The sequence below is a fragment of the Peromyscus maniculatus genome, chromosome 4, assembly GCF_049852395.1.
Source record: "Peromyscus maniculatus bairdii isolate BWxNUB_F1_BW_parent chromosome 4, HU_Pman_BW_mat_3.1, whole genome shotgun sequence".
Lineage (NCBI taxonomy): Eukaryota > Metazoa > Chordata > Mammalia > Rodentia > Cricetidae > Peromyscus > Peromyscus maniculatus.
The window spans coordinates 104,638,597-104,652,919 of NC_134855.1; the positions used below are offsets into that span (position 1 = coordinate 104,638,597).

Genomic DNA, 14,323 nt, shown 5'->3' on the forward strand with positions numbered 1-14,323 from the left:
CATAGTTCTTATTTGCAGACTCAAATTGTACCTAAAATTGTTTTATGTTGAGGCAAATTTTAAGTTTTCACAATAACTAATCCAACAGGCTGTCTGTAAAATCAATACTAAGCATTTTCCCAAAATTTATTTTACTTACTTGGTCCATCAGAAGTCTTATCTTTCTTTCTTCTTTTACATACACAGCAAAACAGAGAAACTATATGGCTAAGAATGATAAGTGGAGGAGGCAGAACTGGTTTTTCATGATAAGCCATGATAAAATGATAACGCTGATACTTCCATACAATATTGGAAATTGCCTTCACTTGTAAATATACATTACTAGAATAATGAACAAAAATAAAGCAAACAATTATATCCTGAAAATTTAAATGTTAAATATTTCACTTTAATTTTGCACTACATACTCGAGTACACTTTCATTGAGGAAAAGTAAATAAATAACTATAACAAATTTATGCCACACAGAAGGTTGATATTGTTGAGGACCTTAATAAGGACCTCAGAAAAATGGGAAGAAAAGGAGTAACTTGAGGCTTTTACAGAATTTTATGTAATGGAAAAAACATTTTTTTTTTTGAGAGAACAGTCTTTAATTCTAGCACTTGGGAGATAGAAGTAGAAAGATAACTGAGTTTGAGGCTAGCCTGGTTTACATGGTTCCAAGACAGCTAAGGCTATGTAGAGAAAGACCTTGTTTCAAAACACGAATTTAAAAACAAACAAACAAACAAAAATACTTGATATGCAAACATAAGAACCTGAGTTCAAATCTGACACCCATGTGTAAATAAGGTGTGGCTGCGCATGCATGTAACCCCAGTGTTGTGGGACTGAGAAAATGCATCCTAAGGTTGTACCAGTCAGCCAGTCTAGGTGAAATGGTAAGCCTCAGGTTCAGTGAGAGACCCTGTCTCAAGGGAGTAAGATGGACAGCTATGTGTCCAGAACACATGCACATACATACACATACCTCTACCCCCAAAAATTAACCTTAGTCTGGGCTACATACAGACACTCTAACTTAAAAAATAAATGATAGTTAATACTAACTGAGTAAAAATAAAATCTAGATTCTTTTATATTACTGTCAAAATTGGAAACTAATAAGAAACAAATTGGATACTAATAAGAAACATAATACTAAGTATCAGCAGGAAGTTAGGGATACAGCCTTATTTTGACTTAAAGCCAAAAGCCCTAGAAGTATATATATATCCTCAACAGTTCTGAACATTTAGAGAGACAGGAAAAAATACATTTTGAAGAAATGTTTTGTAGCAAAAAATTATAATCTAATTGAGCAGTTTAATATACTGGCTTGAAATACGGTCTAGATCATAGAGAATGACATTAAGAACTGTTAAATAAACATGAAGTTTTGCTTTAAAAAATATAAAACTGCCAGGTGTAGTAGTGCACACCTTTACTCCCATCACTTGGGAGGCAGAGGCAGGTGGACCTCTGTGAGTTCCAGGACACCAGAGCTGCAGAGAAACACTGTCTCAAACAACAACAACAACAACAAAAAAAACCCAAACAAACAAAAAATAATACAAAGATTACTTTGAAAACCACAATTTATACATTCACCAAAATGGTTTATGGATGTCACCTAGATATCAACTGTAATTACTGATAAGTACTGTGTTTTTCTATAACTCTCTAGTAACCTAGGAAAAAATCTCAGGTAAAAATTAAAAAATTTAAAACTTTTTTTTCCTATGTGTGTCATGCACAGAGGTCTCCTCACCATGTAGTTCCTAGGGAAATGTTCAGGTCATCGGACTTGTTAATAAGTACCCAGTCTTTTGTCTTGTTCGTTTCCCAAAAGATTATATTTATAAACAAAGTACATGTTGAGGGGCGAGATGGGCAGACCACACAGGCTCACTGGCTAGCCAGACTGACCAGACTGACAACCTCCAGATTCAGTGAGACCCTTTCTTTAAAAATAAGGTGGAGGGCTAGGGAGATGGATTAGCAGTTAACAACACTGGCTGCTCTTTCACAGAGCTTGGTTCTCAGCACTCACAACAGTTTGTAACTCCAGTTCCAAGGGATCTGATGCTCCCTTCTGGTCATTGTGGGCACCGCATGAATGTGGTACTGACACACACACACATACACTCAAATTTTTTGTTGAAAATAATAAAACCTAACCTTTAGAATTCCTTTGATTTGAAAATTCATGTCTTATTTGTAGTTTTAAAAAAAAAATTTATTACTTTAAGTTTCAATAAAATTGAGATTTTTAAAACTCAGTATTTCGCCGGCGGTGGTGGTGGTACACGCCTTTAATCCTAGCACTCAGGAGGCAGAGGCAGGCGGATCTCTGTGAGTTCGAGGCCAGTCTGGGCTACAATACAAAGCAAGTTCCAGGAAAGGTGCAAAGCTACACAGAGAAACACTGTCTCGAAAAACCAAAAAAATAAAACAAAACAAAACTCAGTATCTCATTCAAAGTGTGAACTGTGTACCAAATAAATATAAGTGAATAAAATTCTTACTTGAAAAATGCGATAAGAAGATTAACCATAATGATATACTGTACAAAGAGGTAGACTGCTTGAAGAAATGGAGTCAACCATGTGCCAGGACCACAGATTTCCTTGATAGTGGAATCATTTGCACACACTTTGGGAAGAGAGAAAAGAATTTTAAATATAATAGTTCAGTGTTTCAGGTTCTTTGTCTCAACAGAAAATGTTGAGCGCATGCAAATCTGCTTAAGAGTTTAAATGACAAAAATTATAAACTTATAAACTCAAGTTCCAGTTGCTTTTGGGATATTATCTTACAAGAACTCCAAGTACAGTATGGCTTGTTAAGGAAGGGAATGGCTCAGTTGCCTTTAGCCTACTGGCTATGAGTGAGATAGGACCTCTGTTGGTCTTTTCTGTATCGAACACACAGATTGCAAGCCCAGTGCCACTTTGAGATCTTTGGCAGCGATTAACCATGCAGCTCACACATGATTCAGCTGGTATGATAATGAGTATTCAGAGACGGGTAATGCCTGGGGGGCACTCACCAACCTAAGACAGAGCACCTGTGTGGCCTTGGCAGGCATCTCCATGATGGGTAAGGTGACTTGCTGACGTCCCACGCAACCCAAGTCAGAAGCTCATTTTTTAATAAAAGGGGGACCTGTAGGGCCCTGACCCCCGTTTGGGGTAACTGTTGCCTTGCTTGCGGAACTTGACCTTGACATCCTCCCTATGCTAATTCCCTGTCAGGTTCCACCCTCCTGAATGCTTAAGGGAAGTTAATTGTCTGTGTATCCTGAATAATGGGTGTTAACAGCTTAGATGCAAGATTGTAAAACATCAGTAGCAAACTTCTGCCCTCCGGGATCCTCCCATTGTGCTGTAAGCCTGTATTTAACCTCCTACCCCCTTCAAGAAATGACATTCAACATTTAAAATTTAAAATATATACATACATACATATATATATATATATATATATATATATAATTGAATGAATACTGGGAATGTAATCTATGAATACCACAAATGTGATTAATATCATGAGTGGAAGTAATGAATATCATGAGTGGCCATTGGAGCTCTGCTTTACAAGCACTCCGACACTGAGGGCTGGGGCCTTCTGTTCTGTCACACAACGACATACAAACAAGGAGTATTACATGTTATATCTCTCCTAAGGCAGGCTTAGACTGAGGGTAAAGGCAGATAAAAACCCCTAGATACAGTGAAATTTTAAATTTACATGAGAAAAATATCTAAACCTAAAAAGTATATGACAGATCTATAGTAAACCCTATGAAGTTACAGACTTCATTGTGTCTCCAAAGAGTACTAAAATACACTTTAAATATAAAATTATTAGATTTGGGATCTGGAGAGATAGATAAATGGTTAAAAGTGAGGATCTGAGTTCAGTTCCCAACACCCAAGCTGGGTGACTCAGAACCACCTGTAACTGCAGCTTTGAATGGATCCCATGTTTCTGGTCTTCAGAGGCACCTGCACTTAGGGGCACATTGCCCACACACAGAAAAACAAATATATATTTTAAAATGACTAGATTTGAATTCCCTGTTTTCCATTACTTATACCTGAAATCTTTTCAAAACTACGACATAGCTAAACACAAGCAAGGAAGGGCACAGTTTTAATATCCAAAACAGTTACAATAAATAACACAAGATTTAATTGGGTAGGGAAGGGATGAAACCATCAAGAATTAGAGATAATTCTGTATATATAAAATTATAGTACACTTACAGTTAGTATTTAGTCACTATTTTAAAATGTGTATATAACTGAGGTTCTCATCATCATCACTATGTAGACGAGGCTGGCCTCAAAATCACAGATATCCTGTCTCTGCCTCTCAAGTGTTGGGATTAAAGGTGTATTACAGCCTGGCAGTGGTGGCACACACTTTTAATCCCAGCACTTGGGAGGCAGAGACAAGCGGATCTATAAGACAAGACAAGCCTGGTCTACTGAGTAAGTTCCAGGACAGGCTCCAAAGCTACAGAGAAACCCTGTCTCAAAAAACCATGTTTTATAACAACCACACAGTCAGACACCATTAGAGAAACAGCAGGCAACAAAACCCTGAAAAATGACACTGAACAAGAAGCCATTAAATAAACATTTTCACAGGTATGCAAAGCATCACTATTTTAGCCACTAGGGGTGTGTTGAGAGATAAAAGTGTGTGGCAGGGAAGAATGGGGGAGAGAAACAGAGAGAGACAGAGAGAAACAGAGAGAGAGAGAGAGACAGAGAGAGAGAGACAGAGACAGAGAGACAGAGAGAGAGAGAGACAGAGAGAGAGAGAGACAGAGACAGAGAGACAGAGAGAGAGAGACAGAGAGAGAGAGAGACAGAGAGAGAGAGAGAACAAGAACACACAGTACATTCTGCATCTCAGATGCAGAGGTCAGCACACCCTGAAAGCTACTGCCAATCAGCCATGCTCAAAAATTATCTCACAGAAATGTGTAACAGACATAATGCTTTTACTAAGAAAGGGTTGAACAGAGAGGGGTGCTTCATTTATTAGTTTTCTCAGGCTTTCAAAATTTTGATATAAACTTGAAAAAAAAAATCAATTATCCCCTTCGAAAGCTATCATCATGTAAGCTTTTTCATGTTCACATAGGACCGTTACTTTTGTCATTAACACTGTGCTTGATCCAACACCAATCCACCCTAACTTGGTCTAGATACCCTCATCCCTTGAGAGGTAACCTTTGAAGAGATAAGTCAAGAGTCGAAGGAGTCGGCACGGCTGTCCCGAGCACCATGTTGGGTTCTTCCAGCGTCACCACCATGAAGAAGGTGGTTCAGCAGCTCTGGCTGGAGGCCGGGCTCAACCATGTGAAGGTTTCCCAGGCAGCTGCAGACTTGAAACAGTTTTGTCTGCAGAATGCTCAACATGACTCTCTGCTAACTGGAGTGTCTTCAAGTACAAATGCCTTCAGACCCCGGAAAGTCTGCTCCTTTTTGTAGTCATGTATCTTGAGGTTTCTCAAACCACTTTTCATAAACCAGTGGATATTCAAGAGAACTAAATTTGGAGTCTGTACAAAAGCTTCTCTATAATGCGTGCCATAATATACAATCTTCTACTTGTCAGATCTTAACATCTACCTCTCTGAATTTTCATCGATTTCTGTTTCACAAGGTTTAACTATTTTATATACACTGGCTGTAGCATACAAATTTCAAAAAAAAAAAGTCGACATAAACTAGTAGGATGGAAAGACAGGTTTCTCCTCTAAAGAGATTTCTTCCTCTTTGAGTCCTTAGCTATGAATAAACCAACCCTAAACACTACTCTACTTCTGAAACTTTCTATTTATGAGCTAATAATTATCCTCACTGTCTAAGAATTTAGGAAAGATTCCTACTACACATGGTTGAACAGCTTTCAAAACACTTTTCAATCCATATTTTGCTTTTTCTACTGTTAACTATCGTAAGGAAAATATGCAATACTTTTAGAATGCAATTCTGACTTTATAAGATAACCAAAAGATGATTTTGCAAACAAAAATCCTTACCATCAATTTCATACGCATAAACTTCACCAAAAATCATCCAGTATGGATGAAAAACTATATCTTTAGCAAGAGACCAAGATGGTGCTTCGTGAGGATAAAGTATTGCCTTCCTGGGAACACCAAAACTAAGTAATACAAGAGCCATTATCACTACAATGTAGAACATATTGGCCACCTGTTTAAAAAAAAAAAAAAAAGACAAAAACAAGGTCACTGTTAAGACACAAGAGAATTTAATTCCTGTAACAAATTTCATCCTAAAAAGTGTTTCTAATGTTGTATTAGATAGTAGAATATTTGAGTTTCCATTTATTGCTGATAATAGCATTCAGGAAAATGTTATTGCTACATAAACCTTATGAACGAGATTGTATTTTAAAATGACCAGTGAAACCAAACAAGTCACAGGCATCTTTGTCTCTATAATAAACTGTATCAGTAGTTCAAAATATACCCTATCTGACAAATATATCAAAAACTATAGTTACATGGATAAATTTGGAGACTTAATTTCAGTAAATGCCAACTTTTAAAGCTTGTCAATTAACAATGGAGGTACAGACTTTCTTCTACGTTGCCTCATATATCTGTAGTTTGCTCACGTCACAGAAGGTGGGACTAGAGACATACCACCACGCAAATCTTCAAGAGAAAGAAATGTAAAAGCCCCTGTGAGTACAGTATAGATAGATAAGAAGCCAAGAACATAAAGCTTAAATGTAAAAGATGTGAATCTATAATTATCTCAAAATTAAAGAAAAATGGTAGGAGTGGGACAGAGAGAGGGAGGAGGAATGGATAGAGGCTGCATAGGAGAGAGTGAAGGGAAGGAGAGAAGGAAGGGAAGAAGAAAAGGCTAGAGTCAGTGAGAGCCCTTGTCTGCAAGGAGTAAGATGAGGCGAACAGAAGATATCTACTGTCATCTTTTGTCCACTACGTATGTGCGTATGCACACCCACACGCCACAAACCCACTCCACATAAGCATACACACACATGGATGAAGTATGCTTAAGAAATGGCAGATTCAGAGTATGAGGCAAATAAACCTAACTAAGAGATCTTTGTAGGTCCAAGTAAAGCTATATTAAAATGTTTTTATAATTTTAAAGAAACAATTAATTCATGCATATCAGCAGACATTTCAACTTACCATTTTTCCAATCATCATTACATAAGGTCCTGCCTGTTGATTTACGGCTAGAAAATCTAGCAAACGCACATACCAAAATATTATATTAAGACAGTAAATTAATCTTCCAGCCACAAAAACATGATTATCATATGCATTCATAAAGTTCCATTTTGCTCCAAATCTTAGTCCAAATCCAATGAAGAAAGAAACTATGGCAATTGTGTCACTGACGTTGAAGTAGTCACTAAACCACACTTTGATCTTCTGGCTGATTTTCCCAGCTTCAGACATAAAGACCTAAAGGTTTAGCAAGGAAAAAAATTAAATTCTTCCTATTAAAACACATATACAATCCAATTATAACAAAGAGGAATTTTAGTTATGTTTTAGTTTCAAAGTATCTGAGATCTCTTGTATTTGAAGATGTACTTAATAATAAAACAGTACAATAACAGATAAAAGACTCCTTACAGGGTCAGGCATGGTGGCAAATAAATTTAATCCCAGCACCTAGGAGGCCGAGACAGGCAGAACTGGCAGTCAGGGTTATATAGTGAGAGCCTGTCACAAAAACCAAAAACCACACAAACAAAAAAAGACTTCTTATAAATGAATGACTTGCTCAACAAGGTGATATAACTAGGAAGCTGGAATGTGAAATGTTTTTGAAATGTTCTTTTCAAATCAAAGCAGTATTTGAACACACTGGTAGTACATTCCAAAGATGCCTTATTTGCAAAAAATAAATAATTCAATGGTTGAAGTAGCCATGTATATCTAACTTATTAAAAATATCTACTACCCAAGTAATTAAAACAATTACCTTTTGAGTAATGTATTCATGGCTACAAAATAAAAGTGTTCCCCAACAGTGAAGCCTGCTTTTTTTTTGCTTTCCTCTCAGGCAATTTCCCTTCCCAGTAAAGGCAGATACAAACAGTACTATATTCACAAATACATGCAAAAAGTGTTATGAATATGTTATCATGAAACAAATTAATTTCAATCATGCTGACAAAATAATAGATTTCAAAAACACATGTAGTAGCAAAGCAGGAGGGAAAATACTATGCCTAACTACTTCTTCAGACATGGAGTAACTTAAAACTATTCATGAGTGTGTTACAAGAATACAGCTGCTGTGGGATATTCTGTATGTCCTGTGGGAGCCCGTTCTTGGGTTCCTCGTGGCTTTACCCAGCAGGTCTGCATAGAGGATGATTAGGACCACGGCCTGAGTGCAGGTGTCTGAGATGGTCTGCACTTGGCTGTACTGGGGAATGGTCTGTATGGCAAATGTGTTGCTCTGATTGGTTAGTAAATAAAACACTGATTGGCCCGTGGCTAGGCAGGAAGTATAGGCGCGACTAACAGAGAGGAGAAAAGAAAGAACAGGAAGGCAGAAGGAGTCACTATCAGCCACCGCCAGGACAAGCAGAATGTGAGGATGCCAATAAGCCACGAGCTATGTGGCAAGGTGTAGATTTGTAGAAGTGGACTAATTTAAGCTATAAGAACAGTTAGCAAGAAGCCTGCCAAGGCCATACAGTTTGTAAGCAATATAAGTCTCTGTGTTTACTTGGTTGGGTCTGAGCGGCTGTGGGACTGGCGGATGACAGATTTGTCCTGACCATGGGCCAGGCAGGAAAACTCTAGCTACATATAGCTACTAGTTTAAATAGAAAATACTCAGGCATGCACATAGTACATATTTATATATTACAAACAAAACATTCATAACATAAAAAAAGAGTCTTTTGGGCTAGAGAGGTGGCTCAGTGATTAAGAACATTGGCTACTCTTCCAGAGGACCCAGGTTTGATTGCCAGCACCTACATGGCAGCACATACCTCAAACTCATCTAGGAGATCTGATGCCCTTTTTTGGCTTCTGTGGGCACCAAGCACACACATCATACACAGATCCAAGACAGTTAAAACACTCCACACATAAAATAAAATAATGTAAATAGCTAGGCGGTGATGGCACATGCCTTTAATCCCAGCGTTTAAGAGGCAGAGGCAGGCAGGACTCTGAGTTTGAGACCACCAGCCTTGTCTACAGAGTGAGTTCTAGGACAGGCTCCAAAGCCACACAGAGAAACTTAGTCTCAACAAACAAACAAACAAACAAACAAGTAAATAAATTGTTTGTTTTTATTTTTTAAACAGGGTTTCAAGTAGCCCAGATAGGCCCTCAAATACACCTTACAGCAGAGGATGCCCTGCACACCTAAACCATTGAGCCTGCTTCCCAATGCTGAGATTACAGATGTATACCACCATTCCTCACCTTTGGTTTTTTTTTTTTTTTTTTTTTTTTTTTAGGAAAGAACCTCCCTCTCCCAACCTAGGGTGTTATAAAGTTGACGATTTTAAAGTGGAAAAATAAGAGACACAGGAATAAACCCAACTGGTGACTTGGGGCAACACAGGACACTTGAGTGGGTATACAGCATAAGTGCACAATGGAAACCTACCTTTTATTTACCTGACTACTGACATGCATAGTCATTATTTCTGAGGAGTGTCAGAGATCATGTGAAACTTGAGAAAGTAAGAAACCTATGCTTTGTTTCTGAGACAAACTATTATATTTGTAATGGTGGCAAAGTGAACATAAATTAGTAATAACTACTTTGTTTATTTTTCCAAGAGAAGATTTCTCTGTGTAGCCATGGTTATCCTGGAACTTCCTTTGTAGGCCAGGCTGGCCTTGAATTCAGAGATCTGCCTGCTTCTGTCTCCAGAGTGCTGGGATTAAAATATGTACCACCACCACCCAGCTGAACCACTTTTTTTTTTTAAACCATGGTTTTCATAATGGCAAAATAAACATGCTCCAGACTTCTATGTATCACTATTGAAATTACAGTAACATAACCACACACAACAAAATTAAAGAATCCTGCATACATACGTAAGTTACCGGTAAGAAAAACTGTAGACATACCTCACGGACTTTCTCAATAGCATAGGTAAAAATATAAGCGATAACAATCCATTCTTGAACTGAAGGTAACTGTTCCATTTGTACAAGAACTACAAATGTATAAAGCATCAGAAATCCTAAGTATGCCAACTAATAAAAAAGAAATAAAAGTTACATGAATAAAATTGATTACAAAATAAAACATTATGGATATTTTTCATGTACACACAAAATCTAATTTGAGCTATGGTAGGCTAGAGAAATGTAAAGACAGCTATACATGTGGCAACCTGGGCTGGCTGTTTTAAGCAGCCACTCACATAAATGCAAATGTAAGCAATTCTCATTATTTCCATTAGTGGGGCAGAATTTGGGGATCAGATAATCGAGGTGTTTGCATTATTTGCATCTAGAAGGAACAAGAAATTTTCATATACAGAAGAAATGCAATAAATTAATCTCGGGGTAATAAGGTGTGAATATGAATAAGAAAGCAATGAACAAACTCAAATATTCTTCCTAACATGAGACCATTTGTCAACTCTGGCAAATATCTAATACTGATAAAAGTGAACAAACACCATTACTTTGTTTTCCTGGGAAAGGCAATAAAAACTCACTCTCTCAAGCAAGGTACAGTGGCACATGCCAACATATACAAGCATCAGGAATTTCTAAGCCCAGCACTTGTGAGGTAGAGGCAGGAGAATCAAGAGTTCAAGGCCAGCCTTGTTTACATAGCAAGTTCAAGATCAGTCTGGCTACATGAAGCCCTCCCTGTTTCAAATAACCCCAAATCATCTTCTCAAACAAAGCCTGTGGTTTGAAGGAGAGGCTAATTTCATGTGTTTCGTCAGACATATTCCTTCCTAGAGGATGCCAACAAGACAGTCAACTAGATGTTACTAACTAGAGAACCAACAATGAGTAAGAACTACATTTCAACGTATGGATACATTCTTCTATGGATTTATGCTTTTGTCAATACATTATTCCTACAGATTAAGAGAAAGGTCAATGCAGGAAAGCAATGGAGCACATGACTAAAGAAATGGCCACTGTAAATAAAGCCATGAGAGTGATCATCTGGATTACTCTCTGCCTTCCATTTTAAAGCAGCAGACTTATTATTTCTGAACCTTTCTGCTATCTGCACAACACTAAAACACAAATTACAAAGGTTTTTGTTTTGAGTTAACCTTTCAGGATTATTTTTGTTTATTATGATGTGTGTTTGATGCTTGTGGGGTGTGTGTGTGTGTGTGTGTGTGTGTGTGTGTGTGTGTGTGTGTCACACAGTGCACATGTGAAGGTCAGAAAGCAACACTGTGGATTTGGTTCTTCACTACCTTTACAGTCATGTTGCCAGCTGTCAGCATTACTTTAGATTTTTCCCCACATCCATCAAGTACTGGAGGGTCTTAAACGTAGGGTCTCACACATGCTAAGCATAGAGCTCTACTACTGGACTATATTCACAACTTTATTTTTAGTAAAAACTTTTCATTTGTTACCTTCTTTTCGTTTGTTTTTTGAAGATTGTCCTGAAACTTTCTATGTAGACTAAGCTGGCCTTGAACTCCCAAGGATCCACCTGTTGGGATTAAAGGCACGTGCCACCACAATCAGCTTATACTTGCTCTCTTTTAGAAAGGTGTATGCTTATTACATTATTTAATAAAATTTTAATTTCTAATCCGAACTAAAATTTGTTAGTGTTTATTATTCTAGACATTGGCAGTGTACATGAAGTAAGCCAAATGTAATACTCTTTTAATAAGGAATGTATTTTCAGTGACCTAAATTATATGAAGATTAATATGGATTCCAGACTAAAAGTTTTCTAAAAAGCAGCTTTTGGCTGGGCAGTGGTGGTGCATGCCTTTAATCTCAGCACTTGGGAGATAGAAGCAGGTAGATCTCAGTTTGAGGCCAGCCCTGGACTACAGAATGAGTTCCAAGACAGCCAAAGCTACACAGAGAAACCCTGTCATGAAACATCCCCCGGACCCCAAAAAGCATCTTTTAAAAACACCATGCTTTCCCCAGAACTAAAAACAAATCAACAAACTCCACCAAACCAAACCATGAACATAGCAATTTAAAAACATACCGTGTTAAACCAGAACTTTACAATTGGTGCATGGTAAAAGGCATAAAACTTTCGTGTGATTGGAAGTTTTTTTGATTTAATATGTATCTCCATTTCATTCTTTCCTTCACTGTTGTCCAAAATCCGTACTTCTTTAAACACTTCCTAAAATTAAAAATATGTATTTACTTTCTATTTACTCATAACAAACTTACATCTGCTCTGAAGTCTTCCATCCTTACCATGGGTATCTCTTCTGTTATGTTGTGGAAATTGTTTTCGCTGTCCTCCATTGTCATCTGATGAGCATCTTGAGATTGTGGGATATGGGACATTTCAGCTTTGGTTTTATACTCTAGCATTAATATGGCAGGTGGAACTAAAATGCTTAATATGACCTAGAGTTTTTAGAAACAAAAAGTTTGCATTTTAAAACGTTTGAGACTAAAACAGCAAGTTATGCATTAGATATCTTTCGATTGCTACCCATTTTGCCCTAAAAACTGTAGGGAAAAATTAAAAATTCATTTTTCTTTACATACTGTATCATCTTAACATTATGATAGTGACAGCATAGCTTTAATAACCAGTACAAACTGGTCCTTTAAATAAAATCATTATAAGCCGAGTGGTGGCACACACCTTTAATCCCAGTACTTGGGAGGCAGAGGCAGGCAGATCTCTGTGAGTTCGAGGCCAGCCTGGGCTACAGAGTGAGTTCCAGGACAGCCAGGACTGTTTCACAGAGAAGCTCTGTTTCAAAAAACCAATAAATAAATAAATAAACAAACAATCATAATTTGTTAAGAAAAATATTTTTAGCAAAACTTCAGCATTATGAAGGTGCTGTTGTTATTTTACCTGAGATCTCTCTTGTAAGTGCCCTATGCTATAGCATGATGATTCATTATACAACTATAAACCACAACTGGAGAGACTGCTCAGCGGTTAAGAGCACTGACTGCTCTTCCAGAGGATCTGGGTTCAATTCCCAACACTCACATGGTAGCTCACAACTGTCTGTATTTCCAGTTCTAGGGGATCTGAAATCCTCACACAGACATGCAGGCAGGCAAAATACCAATGCATATACAATAAAAAATTTTAAAAATCAATAAAAAAACAAAAACAAAAAAAAAACCCCAAAAAACAACTATAAACCAAAGTTTATTTATTTATTTATTTTTTTTTTTGGTTTTTTTTTTTTGTTTTGTTTTGGTTTTTTCGAGACAGGGTTTCTCTGTGTAGCTTTGCGCCTTTCCTGGGACTCACTTGGTAGTCCAGGCTGGCCTCGAACTCACAGAGATCCACCTGGCTCTGCCTCCCGAGTGCTGGGATTAAAGGCATGCGCCACCACCGCCCAGCCAAAGTTTATTTTTTAAACTTTACATATCATTCTTATCCAACCTTCTGCCTTCTAATTTTTTACTGTATTAAAAGATGTAAGAGAGAATAAAAAGGAAGTTTAAAGTAGTATCTTTTATACAGATACTACTTTTTTATACAATGACAAACTAAAAGGACTAGCCATTTTACCCAAATTCTTAACCTTAAATTCTGCATACATTGATACACTAATCTATGCTATAAACTAGGCACATGGATACATGTATTCAGTATACTTTAGTAACACATTAAGTTAGTAGATGATAGCTCTGGAATTTTACAAATTAGTAATCACTCATTTCATCATGTTCTAATTGCCTTCTATTATCCTTACAGATCATTTTACTACGGATGTGTAGGCTAATTTGTTCATACTTTTGTGGAAGCCCACAGCGGTTTCCTAGTGAGATCTGAGCTTGCTTTACCAACAGGGCTGCATAAAGGGATGACTGGATCACGGGCCTGGGTACTAGGTGTTTGGAAGGGTCTGCACTTGGCTATATCTAGCAACAGTGAGGTCTTTTGAATCACCCAATGGCATTGTTATAAAAAGCCATTTGAATAAAGCTCTGGGCCGTTGAATATTGATCCAAGTCTCCTGAAACTATCCTGTGTCTCTTTTTTTCTTCTTCTTAGCTAGGCCTATCATTCTATCTATCATTCCTTATTCCTCTCACATCTTCATAGGAGCCCTGGAAAAGGTGAGGGTGGGTCCCCCATATACTTTAAAT

At 37.4% G+C, this 14,323-nt stretch overlaps 1 protein-coding gene and 1 pseudogene across 5 annotated transcripts in view; one reads left to right on the forward strand and one right to left on the reverse strand.

Moving 5' to 3' along the window:
* Trpm7 (transient receptor potential cation channel subfamily M member 7) overlaps positions 1-14,323 on the reverse strand; it is a 103,495-nt gene that overhangs the window by 29,730 nt on the left and 59,442 nt on the right. For 4 of the 5 annotated variants that reach the window (XR_013050726.1, XR_013050727.1, XM_076570568.1 and 1 more), the window contains exons 18-24: positions 12,449-12,604; positions 12,228-12,371; positions 10,136-10,264; positions 7,202-7,480; positions 6,050-6,224; positions 2,514-2,640; positions 140-324 (exon numbers count right to left, since the gene is read on the reverse strand). Coding sequence is in view for 3 of the 5 variants with exons in the window: in XM_076570568.1 (XP_076426683.1) it covers positions 140-324; positions 2,514-2,640; positions 6,050-6,224; positions 7,202-7,480; positions 10,136-10,264; positions 12,228-12,371; positions 12,449-12,604 (1,195 nt within the window). In the remaining 2 variants the exon portion in view is untranslated. Of the gene's footprint in view, positions 1-139; positions 325-2,513; positions 2,641-6,049; positions 6,225-7,201; positions 7,481-10,135; positions 10,265-11,551; positions 11,709-12,227; positions 12,372-12,448; positions 12,605-14,323 lie in introns of those variants that run through there. The other variant, XM_076570569.1, reaches the window with a different exon arrangement.
* Positions 5,238-5,622, forward strand: LOC102915592 (guanine nucleotide-binding protein G(I)/G(S)/G(O) subunit gamma-5 pseudogene; annotated as a pseudogene).